This window comes from Ursus arctos, chromosome X, assembly GCF_023065955.2.
Source record: "Ursus arctos isolate Adak ecotype North America chromosome X, UrsArc2.0, whole genome shotgun sequence".
NCBI lineage: Eukaryota > Metazoa > Chordata > Mammalia > Carnivora > Ursidae > Ursus > Ursus arctos.
Window position 1 is genome coordinate 56,316,416 of NC_079873.1, and position 18,609 is coordinate 56,335,024.

At 41.3% G+C, this 18,609-nt stretch overlaps 1 protein-coding gene across 1 annotated transcript in view; it reads left to right on the forward strand.

Moving 5' to 3' along the window:
- Positions 1-18,609, forward strand: part of DLG3 (discs large MAGUK scaffold protein 3) — a 53,770-nt gene that overhangs the window by 13,726 nt on the left and 21,435 nt on the right. Inside the window, 1 exon segment of the mRNA XM_026485795.3 lies at positions 14,013-14,127. Coding sequence (XP_026341580.1) covers positions 14,013-14,127 — 115 coding nt within the window.

The window sequence follows — 18,609 nt, forward strand, 5'->3', positions numbered from 1 at the left end:
AGCTGGTTTGCTTTGACTATAATAGCAAATGTGTGCAGGCTTCGGAATATTAATTCAATAAGTAGGCATTTCTCATTTCTTCAGGTGAAATGGAGTATCTGTCATTCATTTTTTATGACCTTATAGTTCACTCATTTAAGGGTGCAATTCAGTAGTGTTAAGAATATTCACAGAGTTGTACAGGCATCACCGCAATCAATTTTAGAACATTTTCACCAACCCAGAAAGAAAACTGTACCCTTTAGGCGTAACCACTCCCCTGCTCAAACTCTCCATCCCCCTGAGTACTAGGTAACCACTAAACTACTTCCTGTCTCTTACGGATTTGCCTATTCTGGACATTTCATATAAATGGATTCATATAATATATGGTCTTTTGTGACTGGCTACTTTCACTTAACATACTGTTTTCAAGGTTCATCCGTGTTGTAGCATGTACCAGGACTTCATTTCTGTTTCTGGCTGAATAATATTCTATTATATGCATACAACATATTTTGTTTATCCATTCATCAGTTGACAGATATTGGGTTGTTTCCACTTTGAGTCTATTATGAATAATGCTGTATGAGCATCCATATACAAATTTTTGCATGGACACATGTTTCCATTTCTTTTGGGTATGTATACTTCCTGGATCATATGGCAACTCTATGTTTCACCTTTTTAGGACTGGCTAGGCTGTTTTCCATAGCAGCTACACCAACCTCACATTCCAACCAGCAGTGAGGGTTCTACTTTCTCCACATCCTCACCAACCCTTGTTAGTGTCAGTCTTTTTGATTCTAGCCATCCTGGTAAGTCTGAAGTAATATTTTGGGGTTTTCATTTGCATTTCCCTAGCAGCTAGTGACATGGAGCATCTTTTCATGTGCTTATTATTTCCCATTCATTTTTGCTTTGCTCCATCCCCTGATTGGATTCTCACCCTATTTCTTTTCTAAATTGACTTGAGACCAGAGCAGGCCAACTATGTTATTGCTCAGGTGATTAGAGGGAACCAGGAGGATAAGGGCCTACCTTTCACTCTTATCGCGGAGTGCTGGAGGGGCTGAAGACTTGGCTGTAGATAATTTTAGCTAGGAATGCTGACCTGATAAAAGTGATAGGGCCCACCCCCCAAAAAAAACAAAACAAAAACCACACACACACACACACAGATTATTCACATACCCTACAATTCACTCATTTAAAGCATACACTTCAGTGTTTTTTTAGAATGTTCACAGTGGTGCAACTGTCACCACAATTAAGTTTAGAACATTTTCCTCACCTCAAAAAGGAGCCCTGTCCCATTAGCAGTCACTCCCCATTTCCTCCAACTTCTCCCCTCCCCTAGCCCTTGGCATCCACTAATCGACTTTCTGTTTCTATAAAGTTACTTTTTCTGGCTGGTTCATATGAATGGAATCATACCATATGTAGTCTTTTGTGTCTGGCTTCTTTCATTTAGCATGATGTTATCTAGGTTCATCCATGTTGTAGCATGTATCAGTACTTTGTTCCTTTTTTATGGATGAATAATATTCCATCCTGTGGCTTTATCACATTTTATTTATGTATTCATCAGCTTATGAATATTTGAGTTGTTTCTGCCTTTTGACTATTACAAATACTCCTGTGAACATTCATAGACAAGTTTTTGTGTGGTCATGTTTTCAACTCTCTTGGAGATACATACAAACACACACATACACACACATCGGTGGGAATGGAATTGCTGGGTCATAAGGTAACATGTAACATTTTGAAGAAACTGCCAAACTTTTTCTCAAAGTGGCTGTACCCTTTTAAGCCAGCCCTAAAGTTTGTAAACTTAGGAGAAAAACTTAGAAGAGAAAAAAATGTTAGCTTTCTTTCCAGTTTTGCCTACTGGGCTGAACTTTATATACAGGTGTGTGTGTTTGTGCTGGAGTTTTCTATCTTCCATGTAGCCCAGGGACATGGTAGCTAGAGTTGGCAAAGCATTCTGCACCTAGCTAGGCAGGGGCTTGCTTTTCCTTGTTAGATGGTTTGAGACAAAATCCTATAAGACATCAGTTTTCCTGATAGGGTAGAATGACTATAGTGATATATAGGAATGAGAATGAATTATTTATTTAGTTATAGCTCTTCGAGATTTCCTTTTAATTCAGTGTATTGCTTGTTGAAATCTTGACCCTGTTATTTACACTATTGATTTATTTAAAGCTTTAGCCTTATATTCTATGATAGGGAAATTGTTTTATTGTTTTGAAGAGAATTAGGAGAAGTAGAATAATTTGGGCCTGTCATTGTCACTGAAAAAATACAGTTTTTGCTCCCTTATGTTAAGAATATATATAAATAATGTGTGTGTGTGTATATATTATATATACATATATATGCACATATATATATAAATATACACATATATATTTTTTGTGTGTGTGTATGTGTGTGTGTAAATGCTAAGTCATTAAATACTATGGGAATCATCTTGGAGGAGGAACCAAGGTCCTGGGTTCTAGTTCTTTTTGTGGGGGAGGGGCGGGGGGGAGAGAGAGAGAGGATCTTCCCTGAGCGAGGAGCCTGACGTGGGGCTCAATCTCACAACCCTGAGATCATGACCTGAGCTGAAATCAAGAGTTGGACGCTGAACCGACTGAGCCCACTCGGGTGTCCTAGTTCTTACTTTAAGTTTAGCTGAATGATCTTATGCTAGTCAATCTCTTTGAGCCTCAGTTTTCTGATCTGTAAAATGAGGGGACTGTGCAAAATGATCTCTAATGTTTCTTCTACCTCAAATTTTGTGTCAGATAAATGGAATTGAGTTGCAAATTCAATTTACAGTTCTATTTGTACCTAGACTGTTATCGAATCGCAAAGTCTTGAGCTAATAACCGTCTTGCTTTAACAAGGGTCTTTTGTCTTCCCCTCTTCTTTCCTGTGATAAGGCTTTCATTCTCTTGAAATGGACCTTTGTTTACTTTTCATTGAATTTGGATATCTTTAAAAAAGCAAAGGCCGTAGAGATGTGGGGATTTTTCCACTTGATGAAATTAAGTGATAATAATTCGAATAGACCAAAAGAGGAAAATTAATATACTTTGTATAAATATGTACATTAAAGGTCTGATTTACATACACGTTCTTCAGATTTTCATAAAGGAGGAAGAATTTTGCAAATCTTGGGTTAAATTCCAGACTAGATTATTTTTTTAAAGATTTATTTATTTTAGAGAGAGAGAGTGCGTGAGTGCATGTGCATGCATGCAAGTGGAGGGAGGGGCAGAGGGAGAGAATCTTCCAGCAGACTTCCCACTGAGCACGGAGCCCATACATGGGGCTTGATCCCATGACCCATGAGATCATGACCTGAGCAGAAACCAAGAGTCAGATGCTTAACTGACTGAACCACCCAGGTGCCCCCAGACTAGATTATTAAGAGTTGTTTTGGAAACACTCAGAAAAAAAATGATGAGCACAGGAACCAGTATTGGTTTACCAGGTTCAAACAAGTCATGTCAGAGTGGCCAAATTGCCTTGAGGGGACAGGGTCACTGGACCAGTAGATCAGGGAAATATGGTAGATGTGGTGTATCTAGATTTTGGCAAGGAAATGGCAAGTCTTCTTTGGTGTACTCTTGGATAAGATGGTGGTGAGGTGATAATAGTGATAATATGTCTAAGGGGATTTGTCTGCAACTGATTGAAAGATCAGTCCCAGAGGAAAATGATGAATGAGCCAGGAGCAGTGTGGAGGGGGGGATTCTAGTGGGTGCGTGTGTCCTGGCTTTGTCCTTGGGCCTGTCCTATTCAGTGTGCCTCCCCACTCTCCTCAAATTATATTTATTTTTGTATTGCATTTAGATTTATAGCAAATTGGAAAATACAGAAAAATACAAAGTAAAAAAAAAATCAAACTTCCTGTAAAACTACCTCCAGAAATAACCAGTTTGTGTCTGTATGTGTATGTATGTGTTGGGTGTTATTTCCCTCCAAACTTTTTATATATCATATAATATGTATGTATCTCTTTCAAGACTAGCATCATTGATTTAAACAGTTTTGTATCCTTTCTTTTAACTTGTCATGAATATCTTACTAAAATGCTTTTTAATAGTTAAATGATATTTCATCATGTGTGTGCCATAATCCATATGACTATTCCCTTTTTGGTGGACATTAGGTTGTTTCCAGTTTTTTGTCTAATAAATAACACTGATGGATATCCTTGTATGAGGCTTTTTGTGAATCTGATATTGCTTCTTCAGAATGAATTCCTTGGTGTGGAATTATTGGTGCAAAGGGTATGAACATATTTAAGACTTGATATATTTTGCCAAATTGGTCTCCACCTCCACCAACAGTATAGAGGGTGTGTAGTTTGAGATCTTGGTAACATGGAGCATTATTTTTTTAAAATCTCTGCAAATTTGATAGGTAAAAAAATGTTATTTAACTCATGCTTTAATTTTTATTTCTTTTTTTAATAACAATTGAACATGAGTGTATGTGTGCATGTATATGTTCACTGGTCATTTTTGTGTGTGTGAATTGCCTGTTCATACCTTTTCTCCATTTTGCTATTGAGGTGTGTTCATAAGTTCTTATCGATGTGTAAAAGCTTAAATGTAGTTAGAATATTAATTCTTTGTTATGTATATTACAAAGGTTTTTCCCAGTTTGTAGTTTGCTTTTTTACTTTATTTTGATGTGCAGATATTTTATGTTTTTATGTAGTCAAGTCTATCAGTGTTTTCTTTTGTACCTTTAACAAGTAAATGTTCACTTTTGTTTTATTCTAGTTATTTACTGTTTTTGTTTTCACACTTAAAACCTTAACCTACCTGAAATTTATTTATGATGTAGGGTAGGATAGTACCTTATTTGTGCTCCAAATGTTTAATGAATTACCTCAGTACCATTTATTAAATATAAATAATCCACCATTTCCCTACTGTTTTGAAGTGCCACCTTTATTACGCGCGTGTGCGCGCACACACACACACACACACACACACACAGACGCACGTGCGCGCGATTTGGATTTTGGTATCTTATTCTGTTCTGTAATATTTTAGTCTGGGATTATCAGTTACTGAAAAATGACCACAAATGACCACAGATGACCACAGTAACAAGAAGAGTCTTTCTCTAGGTCCCATTTTCTGGGTTCCTCCCACAGAAACTTGACTCAAAAGATTCAGTTGATACCCCAGTAAAGATTGTCAGTGGATTTGTGATCCTGTCGGAGTGACTACTATGAAGAACATTTGACTCTAGACTCCCAGTTGAGCTGGTAAAATGTAGAAATCAGTTATACTAACTCAAGTTAGCAAGCTTAGTCATAGAATGCTGTGTTTTAATCACTGTGTTGCAGCATCTCAGTTAAGTGGAAAAGATTGTTATGAACAAGATTGCCTGCTACCTTGAGAGTAGGGAAAGGTATATTTTGTCTTCATTCTCATGTTTTCTGGATGAGGTGTTTTGTCTTGGGGTTGTTCTTACGTACAATTTAGCTTATGGGTTGAAGGAGCTAAAGGCTTTGTTAATCGTGCATTTGAATATGCCGTATGGAGTTCCTCTGAAACAGAGAAAAGGCCCTAGTTGAGGCTTTTACCCTGATCTGCTGGGTTAGCTGGGATAGGTGAGAAGGACCAATGGCAAGGTCCTGTGAATAACTTTTTCTTTGCTTGATGTGAGATCAAAGCATTTATCATTGCACTCATTTCAGACCAGGCGGCTGAATGTAATGAAACCTTTATATACGACAGCACTTTTGCTCAGTAGCTCTTCTTGCATCCTCACTAAGCTCTTTGGGGGACAGAAACATCCAGTCAGGGGCGCCTGGATGGCGCAGTCGTTAAGCGTCTGCCTTCGGCTCAGGGCGTGATCCCGGCGTTATGGGATCGAGCCCCACATCAGGCTCCTCCGCTGGGAGCCTGCTTCTTCCTCTCCCACTCCCCCTGCTTGTGTTCCCTCTCTCGCTGGCTGTCTCTATCTCTGTCAAATAAATAAATAAAGTCTTAAAAAAAAAAAAGAAAAAGAAAGAAAGAAACATCCAGTCAATAGGGATAAATTGGAATCTTTTATGGTATGCTGATCTGGCATGTCTTGTTTTCTGTTTTATTTCCAGTATCAGGATGCTATCCAGAACCCTGGCTATGTGTGTGTATGGCTGAGGAAGCACATTGTGGCAGTGCAGGAACCAGAACAATGACACTGAGGTTTCTGTTCTGGGTTAGTCATAGTTCCAAGCCCATTGTTCTAAAACTAGAGCTGAACTTATTTTTCTTCAAGCAATATTTGCTCATATTGAGGCCTGTTTGCCACTTTTCTGCCCTCTCACATAGCCTTAAGAATTTTTTTTTTTTTTTGCAATTTCTACTCATTGATTTGGTATTATTTTTTGACCCAGAGAACTTAGGATTATTTGCAGATGTGAAGATTTTCCTCTTCTGGATCATATTTAAAAATTAAAATTAGACTTGTCCTAGGTTTGATTCCTTATGGGCCTCATTGATTTGGTCATAAAATCACAATTATGTCAAAATTAGAAGGGACCTGAGGAACTGTCTAGTTTTAGAGGTCTTAGATTCTTTAGATAGTAGACCCCATAATTAAAAACTAACCCAAGTAATAAGCTTCATATTATTTTTCTAGAGACCAGTTTGTGATTCCTAGAAACATGCTCTTTGGCTATTCATATACTTACCTCCACACCGACAGATATCTTCTCGATGGACTTATTTTACTTTCAGCTTCATCTATTTTTTCCTTTCTTTCCCTCGCTCCCTCCATCCCTCCCTCCTCCCTTTTTCTTTCTTTCTTCTTTTCTTTTCTTCTCTTTCTTTCTTTCTTTCTTTCCTTCCTTCCTTCCTTCCTTCCTTCCTTCCTTCCTTCCTTCCTTCCTTCTCTCTCTCTCTCTCTCTTTCTTTCTTCTTTAAGGAACAGCTCCATCCATTTCTTTCGAAAACATGAACTGTGTTGTTGGGACAGATGCTTGTAATTTAGACACATCCTGAGGGTCTGCGCTCCAAAGGCAACTATACAAACCTAAAACACTATTCATTCACATCAAAATCTGTGACTCTCTCATGAGGTTGTCACTTCATTTCCACCACAGTTCTGTACATTTTCACAGTGGGTGATTCCCTTGAGCTCAGGGCAGCTCAGCTAGTGGCAAACAAGAGCTGTATGAGTTTGAGATTTGAACACCTGTACTTCTGTAAGAACAAATGAGCCTTTGGGCAGCTATTGGCTTATTTGGAGTTTATAGCTAATCAATACACGTGCGGTTATCCAGCCCTGTCTTCCCTGCTCGGTATTTGTGCAGGGACTCAGGGTCAGGAAGTTACACTTTTTTTGTACTTTTTTTTTTGCATCTTCCCATTGTTGCTACCTGTCGCAATATGTGTGTCTGAAGTCTGTCATCCAGTTGTCTCCCTGGCTTTGTGTCATTTCCAAATTTGATAGGCATGGCTTTTATTTTATTTCGTAGCATTTCCTTTTTTATATCTTCGTTCAAATCATTGGTAGTCTATACCATGTACAGAATAAGTACCCTTTGTTGCTACCATTTGTTTCCTCTCTACAACATTTTCCTACCCATTATCAAATAGGCCCAAATAAACTTGCTATGGGTGAAGAAACTGAGCCCCTTTCGGCTTTTCCAAATTAATGACAAATGTCATTTTTTTATTCAGAAAAGACAGGTCTTTATTTTTAGAGTCGGGGAAGGCAGAGGGAGAAGGAGAGAGAGAATCTTATGCAGGCTCCATGCCCGGCATGAAGCCCGACACAGGGCTCAATCTCACCACCCTGAGATCGTGACCTGAGCTGAAATCAAGAGTCGGATGCTTAACTGACTGAGTCCCCCAGGCGCCCCTGAGAAGACAGTTTTGTCGTTCAGAAGGTTGATGGATTTGAGAGCAAAGTCTTATTAGAGGGGAGACGGGTTTGGAGGCTTGGATGTGTGTGCAGTTCGTATTAGTGAGCCTTGTAGTTTCAGTCCTCTTTGATGCTTTATTAGACTATTAAGTAGATCTCGAAACCTCTGACATGTCAGTGTTTGCATAAATGGTTTGTGGTTTTGTTGGTCAGTTTTTAGCATTTTGGGGTGGGCGGACGGAGAAAGTTTTGTATGTTTTCTTAATTAGTTCCTGAGGAGCCAGAACTTGAGAATTAGTGTCCAGGTTTGTCCTGTCAGATCTTTATCATGAGTTAACACGTTCAATAAAAGTTTGTTGACTCAACAAGGGTGCTGATTGCCAAACTTCGAGAAGGAAAAAAAAAAACCACATCAAGGAGCTTATAATTTTGTAAAGGAAATGACATCACCACAAATTCTGGGCACTAGATTTTAAAAGGGAGAAGTAGTACAGGGTCTGGAAACCATGTTAGATGAAGCATACATAAGGAAGTAACAATATTTAGCCTGGAGAAGGGATAGCTTATTTTGAGGACATGATGACTATTTTCTATTATGGCTGATATTATCCCATTTTTTCCTGGTCTTTCAGGAAAAAACTCAGAAGTTGCCTTTGAGCCCTTCATCCAATCAGATGTCAATTTTCTCTCTTCCAAGTCCAACATATTTCTTGATTCCTGTGCATTTTTTGTTTTTTTTTGTTTTTGTTTTTGTTTTAAAGATTTTATTTATTTATTCAACAGAGATAGAGACAGTCAGCGAGAGAGGGAACACAAGCAGGGGGAGTGGGAGAGGAAGAAGCAGGCTCCTAGCGGAGGAGCCTGATGTGGGGCTCGATCCCGTAATGCCGGGATCACGCCCTGAGCCGAAGGCAGACGCTTAACCGCTGTGCCACCCAGGCGCCCCATCCTGTGCGTTTTTTGTATTCTCAATTGCCCCCCTGCTATGTGAGGCCTTTCAAGTCGTTGTCTCCACCAGTAGAAGAGGTTCTTGGTCTCTGTTATCTTTCTCTCTGTCCTCCATTCTACATTACTTTCCCAGAATAATCTTCCCCCCAAACCTAGTTCTGATTTTATCATGTCCCTATTTAAACACTTAACAGTGGTTCCCCTAGCCTAGTAAGAAAGTCTTATCTCAAACTCTTACAGTCTGGTCCCCAATCTTCCATCACCGCTGCCTTCCCCTGTTCACACTGTACCTTCTATTCAGGCTTATTCAGTATTCTGGGAACCTGCGCTAGGCTTTCCCAGTTCTTTGACCTTCTTTAAACTGTTCCTTCATACTATTATGAAGAAGAGATCCATCATGTTTTATATGTTGTTTTAAACACCAAAATTAGGACCAGCTTGAAAAAGAGATGACCCTTAAACCAAGAATTTTCTCTTGAATACTGTTGTCTAGTCTAATAATGAAGGAATAGAGAGCTTCCCAACATTGGGCATACTTTAGCAGAGAGGCTGAGGGCTGGCTGGTTTGGCTGATGTAAAAACCGGGGCTACTTTTACTAGGGGCTGTAGGAGCTAGACAAAAAGAGAAAGCATGGTCCTCTGCTGTTAAACTTAAATCTATATGTGAGGCACCAACCATACTTTATCTCCCCTCAGTAGCCCACATGATACACACACACCCCTGATTAAGTCATTCATTTACTTAGAATCTTTCAATAACTTCTTTTCATCACTCTTAGGATAGTCAAGAGAAAATGAAGGGGCAAAATCAATAGTAAGGCAACAACAATGAAGTCAGAAAACGGTGAATTGAGGAAGCAATTAGGAACAAATATTAGCAAAGCTTGAGGAAACACTGATTGTGTGCAGGGGAAAGGGGGTTTTGTTTACAGTAACAGGGAGGTCATCGAGTAGGGGGGGCAGAGTGGTCAAGTCTAGAGGTAGATATTTCCGGAGTGTCCATAGAGCATCATATAGGTGGTAGGACAAGTCCTTTGAACCAGCAACTCCACCCACACCAGAGGCTGACCTTTTCTGTGATTATGCAGAGGGAATATTTGAGGTTCCTCTTTGTCTTTGTCTATTCCAGATTACAGTCTTGCCTTTACTTTTAGAAAACCAAAAGGTTCATTGAAGTGTTTTTTTCCCCAAACAAAAGATCAATCTGTCCTCAAAGGTAAATTCTGCCTCCACTTCTTCAGAACTGGAAAAGCTGCTGGAAGCTTTAAGAATAGCAATTTGTCCTCAACCGCCAATCATAGAGGTTTCAGAAGGTTGGGGTTCAATTTGAACCCAATCAAATGTGCCAATCAAATGTTTTTGTGTGCATATAATTTGACCCTGCAGTTTCACTTCGGGCAATCTATTCTATAGAAATGCCCATACAAATATACAGTGCAGCATTGGTGGTAATATTAAAAATTGTAAACAATTTAAATGTACATCATTTGGGATATGACTGAATAAATTATGGTCTAGCCATAGTATGAAATACTATGCAGCTATTAGAAAGAATGAGATAGAGCCCTATATACTGACATGGATGGGTTTCCATGACCTGTTAGAGGGTGAAAAAAGTAGATTTATGTGACTCTGTATGACTTGTGAATATATGTTTATATAAACAATATATACATGGAAGTAAGTCTGGAAGAATACATGCTAGAAATACTAACTGGTTACTTTTGGGTAGTGAGATGGGGGAAGTGATACAGGAATGTCTAAAGGAAAAAGTTAAAGATTTTTTTAAAATCATGTGCTACTTTTATTTTAAAAAAGTATAAATTCATCAGCTTTCTTTGCAGGCACATTGGACAGAGGCCTCTAGCACTTTCCTTTCCTGTAGGATTTGCAACTGTATTGGCAATTTTTTTTTTTTTGAGAGTTTTCCAGCCCTCTGGCACTACCTTCCTTTGGATACATTGTGCAGGATACTTACCTTACCTTTTCCCTCAACTAATAAAACAGAACTCATAAGTCAAGGCCAGCAGTTTCAAACTTTATTGGACATCAAAATCACCTTGATGCTTGGTAAAAATGCAGATTCCTGGGCCTGCTCAGTAGATTCTGAGTCAATGTTTCTGGGGTTGGATCCAAAATCCTGCTCTTTCAGAGGCACCCCAGGTGGTCAGTGAGAAACCCTGTTTCAGGGAATGACGTCTGATTGTGCCCCCACCCCCTCATTTCTCTCTCCATGATTAGCAAAGGGAACCAGGGAGCAATGACTCACCGTGCATATCTTTGTGGGTCACAAATGGTTGGGTTCATCTGAATGGGAAAAAATGAATAAAACATAGTTTAGTAGACTTAAGAGTTAAGTAATAAGTGTTGTTTCTTTAAAGTAGCCTATTTGAAATGGGCCCTTTGGGTTAGAGGCTGGTCTGGTAGGCAGTGACCAGGCAGTGACCGGCCTAGGAGATGCCTTCCAGCGATGGCTTCCTTAGTTATAAGTGGAAGGGGAGGAGGGACCATGAGGTCTTAGAATTCAGTTGCATTTTAAGTGAAGCTTGTGTCCTTGGAAAATGATGCTTCTAGTATTAAGATGAGGTACTATCTATCTTAAGACGATTTTAAATGTTTTTTGATAGATTTATTATTTTTCTTTGTTATAAACAAAGTCTGTTAATCAGATGCCCACTGTGGGTTATGAACATCACACAAGGGTGTTTAAAAACCGTATACCCCAATTACTCCCAACAGTTAACCTTGGGAATAAAAGTAAATGGTAATACTTCTTAACTACCTTCCTAAGCCCTCAGTGAAGCTGGCAGCCATCAGTTAAATAAACCATTGGGTTTATTATTTTGAGAACAGAAGCATCGACTTGGGCACAGTTTTCTAATTTGCTCCTCATTTACCCAACAATCATTTATTCAGAGGCTACTCTGTGCCTAGTGGACATTGGATAATTCCACAAATAAAAGCCAGAGACGTATGAGCAGCTGGAACTCTAAGGGGATCATCTGAATGGGAAAAAATGAATAAAACACAATTTAATAGACTTGAAAGCTTAGTAGCACATAGAAAACAGAAAGTGGATTCCTTAAAGCAACAGCCTTGTTCTCTTTCTGTAGTCTATTTTAAGTGGGCCCTCTGGCCCAGCATTATCAACCTTGGATTAGGAGCTTTGAGGAAATAGTGGTTTGGTGGTTGTTTTTTAAAGGATTTTTTAAGAAACGTAGTTACTAAGCAACTGCCATGACCTGCTGCTAAGTTGAAGTTCAGCGGGCAAGTCAGTTCCGAAGAAGGGAATATATAAACAAGTTGCGAGAGGGGGGAAATGGCTTAGGGATAGATTTGGTATATTTTTTTTCTGGGTTCAATGCATATTTCTGTGTTATACTTTATCTTCCCCAAGAGAGGGCTGCCTGGTCAGAATCTCTTTGTCTCACCTACTTCTCCTCCTAGCCCGTGAGTGAGGAGGAGGACCAGAAAGGAGCCAACGAGAGGGCCAGGGTGGAGGGCTGAGCCCTGGAGTAGGGCCAGTTCCCTGGGCAGGTGGAGAGGTGGATAGCCCTGCACTCTAGGGCAGTGCAGGGCTTCTGTGACAGACCAGTCACCACCCTCTACATTTCGATCGTGACACCTCATTGATATTGATGAGTTGCCTTGTAAACCTCAGAACGGGGACACTGTCCAGCTGCTGTCTTTTTCGCCCAACACTTAATGGGTGAGTCAGTGATTTAACTGCTTCCTGCAGGATTTCAGGGACGGGAGTAAGTAATGAGGACAAATCACCGTAACACCAGTGCGTGATGAATGAAAGAACACATGAATTTAACCAGTTGGCTTTGTTGGTACCAGAGTGAACAAAAATAAACTTTGTCATGGATATTTGTGTGAGTTAAAACTCCATTCCCTCCCCTTAAGGCTTTTTAGCATTTCCCTTTATACCCAGCTGAAGGTCAGGTTGCTTTGCTGAGGGAAGGGGAGTGTCAGGTGTTGGAACAGGTGTTTTGTTTTCTGCCTGTAGAGTCATACAGACTAGATGGGGACGCTTCTTGCCAGCCCTCTGTGGTGCATGAAAATGCTTTTGTGGAATTCTTTTTCCCTGGAAATATGTTTGTTTTTTAAAGCAGTTCCACAACCTTCAACCCTTACTATCAATTTTGTCTTCCTCTGAAATCTTGTCATAATGAGGTATGCCTATTTTCTCCCATTTCCACAGCCTGTGCGTTAGGTATATCCCATTTTATGCAGCAGTTACAGACCTTAAAAATTGTTGTGTTGGGGGGGGATACATGTGAATATCATATTTTAAATGTACAAGGAGAATGTCACAGCAAAGCATCCCTATTTAAAAAAGCCTTTTGTAATAATTGTACAGCTAGAATTAGTGTTCCTCTATCAGGTTTTCTTAAGTTGGGTGTAAACGTGTAGTTGCCTTTCCAGAGCGATAAGGCTGTTTCAAGGCTCTTGTGATGGTGGTAGTGGGGTATAAAGCTGGCACATGGACTTACAACCCCACGGACTAGATGATTTTGAAGGAGAAAGGTGACAGCAGACTTCTTGGTTTGGGAGAATTTCTGTTTGTTACTGAAGCCAAAGACCCTGTTTGTTAAAAGGGAAATAACTGGGGAGAGCTTTGTGATCTTATCTGATTGTGAGGTTTGTTTTTACCTTTGTGTACTGGGTTCCAATCTCCCCCTCCAAAAAAAAAAAGTCATCTGGAAACAAATCGTCTTCCTTGCCTAACAACGATATAATGGCCTCAGGTCCTTTCCAGCCCCTCCACCCTATGTCTCAGGGCCATCTGTTCTCTGTAATCCACTTTTTTGGGAAAGTCTCCTTTCCCATCTGCTCTCCTTGGGCCTTAGTGCCTGCTCTAAAGATTTATGAAGGCTGCACTGGAACCTCTTTCCAGTTGTTGTTGTTTTTTTTTTAAGGATCAGTAAGATTTCAAGGCAGATAAAAGCTTTTTCCATTTGATATGTCCAAATGTTACTCCTTTTCCAGGTGTGTTTCTTCCTTCTATTGGCCGGTGAATGGAAAGACGTCTGTCTCTCTGTGCTTGGAGGAGGGACTCTGCTTATCAAAGCAAAGATCGACTGTGCTGGCTCTGGCTGCTTTGAAGCCCAGTGTCCTTCTGGCTCTTTAGCCACTGGCACACAGGCTTGGTGCAGCTCCTTGGGTTCATTTTTTCCCTGTCTGCTCCCTTGTCTCCCTGACAGAATACAGTCGCTTTGAATCGAAGATACATGACTTGCGAGAACAAATGATGAACAGCAGCATGAGCTCTGGGTCTGGGTCCCTCCGAACAAGTGAGAAGAGGTCTTTGTATGTCAGGTAAGTCACACTTCTGAGCACCAGGCCTTGTGCTGCGTGAGGAGAGCTCTGTGCCAACACAGCGCTTCGTGTTTAACTAGTGGGATAGGGAGTGTGTACTCCCAGTACTAAAGCAACATTTTGCACTGTATGCTCAGGTTGTGTACTTTATGGTCAGTGTCTCTCCCTTCTGTGAGCTGGCTTCTTCCTCTTTGCTCATGAATGACTCAGTACGAGAAAATTTCAGTTTGCTCTGATTGTAAAAGACTGCTGGGTGATTGTTGCTAGTCAGCATTCAAACAGCACTCAAATGTTCAGAGTACTTTGCTTGCAATCTGTGATTTGAGGGGAAAACTTGGCATCCCCCCCCTCCACATATGCATAGTAGACATCAGCATTTGTATCTGAGAATATCAACTATTGCTGTGTTCTGGTACAGGGTCTCTTGTAAGAGACCAAAGAACTGATAGGTTGCTGCTTCTGGGTCTTTTTTTAAAACGGTGTTTTCTTCTTCCCTGCTGCCGTGTCTGAATCATGGAACACGGGATGGGATGGTGTATGGTCCCCAGGAAGGGTGGGTGGAGGGAACGGATATATAACATTGACTGTATTGCTGCTGAAAGCTGTTCTGAGATACTGTGCAAGGTTGAGCTTTTGACCGGTGAGGCACATTATAATACTTTGGCAGGTCAAAGTACAAACCTCTTGGAGAGTTGAACTGCTTAGTGAACACTATGGCCTCCTTGGAGAAGTAGGGATAGTTTTCTTCTTCCTGCCCTAGCTTCTTGGCAAAACTCCAAACAGTGTGCTGCAAGTACATTGTATCTCTCCAAGGTTAAAATCCTTAGAGTAAGAGGTGGTGGGATTACTCCCCTGAGCCAGAGGTAGCTCTGTGTGTGTGTGTGTGTGTGTGTGTGTGTGTGTGTGTGTGTGTGTTTAATGCTTAGGTGTGGGGTGTGTTAAACCCTTGGGTTGAACTTTCTCTAGTGGTCTCTGATACCTGCTGGGGGGTTAGGAGGGAAGGCTACATTTGCTAATTGCCTGGCAATGAGACAACTGCTCTGTCTTTGGGGTTTGACTTGAGGATAGCCAGTGGATATAAATGGTAATTGCAGTTCGGCTCCCAGTGCTTGATTTTCTTTTCCCTCACCTGGTAGTCCTTGGCCCGACTGCAGGGAGTGGAGCTGAGGGAGCCCAGCTTTGAGCGTGAAGCCCACTAGACCCTTCATGGTTCTTTTTTGAAAAATGAACCCTCAACTTGACTCCTTGTTTGTTGAGGGCAGCTTTCTTGACTTGTGCTGTGCTCACCTCCTGCGGTGAAGGGAGGAGAGCTAGAGGAAGGCTGGACTAGTCACTGGTGATCTTTTCAGTCTCCTGTTTTCCATCACTGAGCCTTGCTTGTCTGTAGCCTAGATACCGGGGCACTGATGGGGGAAGCAGAAATGTGCTGTTGCCCCCAGCAAAAGGGTAATACTTAAGTGACGTGGTCAGGATTGTTCCGTTCCCGTGCTGCCAGCCCCCGCAGATGTGGCACTCCAGTGTGCGTGGGAAGCTGCTCTTTAGGCAAGACAGTTTCTTTGGAGAGTTTTATTTTTAGATTTCCTCTCTCCACCTATCCTGTACTAGAGCTCTCCCTGCCTGGGTAGGGGAAGTGGGGCATTAACTCCTGACCTGGAAGACCTAAAAGACCTGGAACACCCTCTTCTCTGGCCCTGGGGAAAGGGATACATTGCGTCTGACTCTGGGGAGGAGGGTGGACACTGCACTCTGTTTCTAGGGAATCAGTTTATATGGTTTATGTAATCTGCCCTTAACCTTATCTAGATAACATCGGTGTCCTCTGAGGAAAGTAAGTATGCTTTAGAATAATGAACATTTGTGATCACTAGACTTAGGCAAGGAAAGTATTTTATGGGGCTAAAGCAGTGAGCTGAGGTCTTTCGCTAAGGTAACCCCCTCTACCAGAGCCTGGCTTGCTCTGTTTCCTTTCATGCCTGTTTGGCATTCTTTCATTCTGCACTTTGTTCCTTTTCGTTAGCATGTAAACATACTCAAGTTTCTTCCATTCTTAAGAAGAAGAGAAAAAAAATTCCCTTGATACCAATAGTCCCTTAAACTGTTGTCTCTCTTCTGTTCACCACATGTGCCAAATTATGTGCCAGGAAACACTAGTTCCCTGAGACATTAATAAGTATTGTGTGCAAAATCAGTGGTTCAGTAGGGTGGGCAAATGCAGTATTAAACACAGGAAAATAGAGTTCTTTATTGTGGTTCACATCCAGGAGGGACTGTACTAGACAGAGTTTCACCAAAAGATAGAAGCCTGGGAGCCTTATTTGGAGAAGCCCATCTTAAATTCAGGTTGGGAAATGTTGGAGTCATCTGTACTTGCTCCTGCTATGTCTTCAAATCACCTCTCTTTCAGTAGGAAAGGAAGTGTGCATCTGCTTTTCAGCATGGTGGTGTGGTTCCAAGCAATTCCGGAAGGCTCCGGAGGAGCAGAAGCCCAACTCTGTCAGGGATCCACGGTGACCTCTTAGTCATCAAATTCAATGACTGGTTCACTGATTCTCTGCCATTGGTCTGACCTCTTCACCACGAATTCCCTGCTTGCTTCTTTAAAGTCTTTTTCCTACCTTGCTAACCATTCCTCGATATGTTTCATTAGCTCTGCCCCCTGAATGGCAATTTCATTTATTTTCACAGATTCTAATCCCGTTGTTGTATAAATGACATCCCTGATCTCTTTAGTGAACCCCAGACCTGCATTATCAACTACTTGCTGGACATGTGCATGAAACTGCACTCCCAGTGCCTCAAACAAGCAGTGTGTTCAAAACTGACCCCCCCACACACCTGCTGCTCCTCAATTTCCTTATCTAAGTTAATTGCATCACCCTATCATGTGGAAAAGGGATTAGATTTGTTACCCAAGGCAGATCTCATCTCCACAGAGGGAAGAAAGAGCTGATGATTAAGACTGTCTGAAAATGGAATGGACTGCTTCCGGAGATAGTAAATTTGATCTTTTGTCACTGGAGGTGTTTCAGAAGAGGCTGGGCACCCATTTGCCAGGCTGTTGCAAGAGGGGCTTGAAGCTAAAGCAACAATCTGGACATAATCTAATCTGAAGTTTTCAGTAGTTCCGAGATGTCTTCAGGATGAAGGGAAACAAACAGTCAGGGCACATCTATGCATTAGGGCCTTTGTGATCCTCTTTAAATTGTGATTATAATCCTTTAATGCTGCAATGTAGACCTTATTCTCATTTTACAGATGAGAAAACAGAGACTCCAGTTAGACAACCAAGAAATTTCAAAACTGGAATTTCAACCCGGTTGTTCTGACCGTTGAGCGTGGTTCTTTCAACATTTCTCAAACTTGCTGATAGAAATCAGCCGGCATACTAGGAGAAATACAGATCCCCAGGCTCCTCTTTTATCGTTTTGGATTCACTGGGTTTGGGGAAATGTATTTTTTTTTTTAACAAGCAATCAGAGTGCTCAGGAATAACCACTTGTTTGTCACCATAGCTATTTATTTCTGGTTCACTTGAACAACTAAACATGACACAGGAGCTCCTACTATGTGGAAAGCAGGAAGGTGCTTTGAATTGGGGCTACGAACTGGGGCATGGTTTTGGATGCTGGTCCTGCTCTCCAGCAGCTTGCCGTCTGCACAGAAGACACTGAGCAGCAGGTGGTTAAAGTGAAGGAGCCCTTTTCAGTTGGGGTTTCACCTCTGATTCTTTTAGATGTTGTTTCCCCTCTGATATGCTTCTTCTCCCTTTCCTTCTCCTGACTGTCTGTTATTCTCTGGTGTGCAGGGGTTGCCAAGCAAATAACACTCTCTTACAGCACCACTGAGGCTCTCGCAGGTGGAGCCCTAGGGAGCTACAGTTGTAGTAACGAGAGAGGGGAGATGGGATTTGTGGAGCCGGGAGCAGAGGAAAGAAGGAAAGATTACAGTGTTTGGAAAATGTGACTTGGCTTTAAGATCACTAGTGACTTAATGGAAAGACCTTCCCCAGCCTTCACCATGCTAGCCTCATCTCTTCAATGGTGGAGGTAGGATGAGCAGAGCCCGTCTTCCTGCCCACTCTAGGGCTTTTGCTCTGCTAGTGAATTTGCCTTCCACTCTGAAAAGTCCACAAAAGTGTGCCTCTCTTGAGCCTCTTGCTCAGGATCAGGGTGGTGGGGTGTTTAATTCAGGCCATTCTGCTGTGAAGGGAGTACAAAAAGACACAGTGTAGGTGAGTTTCAGGGACTCTCAAGTTCTAAACTTGGGTGTTCTTTTGTTTGTTTATTTCTTGAATGAATGAATAAATGAATGAACGAACAAACAAAACAACTAGTCCTCCGAAGGTTGCCAAGAGGCTTGAGAGCGTATTTATAGAAATAGCTTTTGCAAGTCTGGGTTAGGCTGGGTGCATTCTTCACAGCCACAGGACAGTATCAGGCGGGCCTTTGGTGAGTCCTGGCATCCCGGCTGGCCATCTACCAT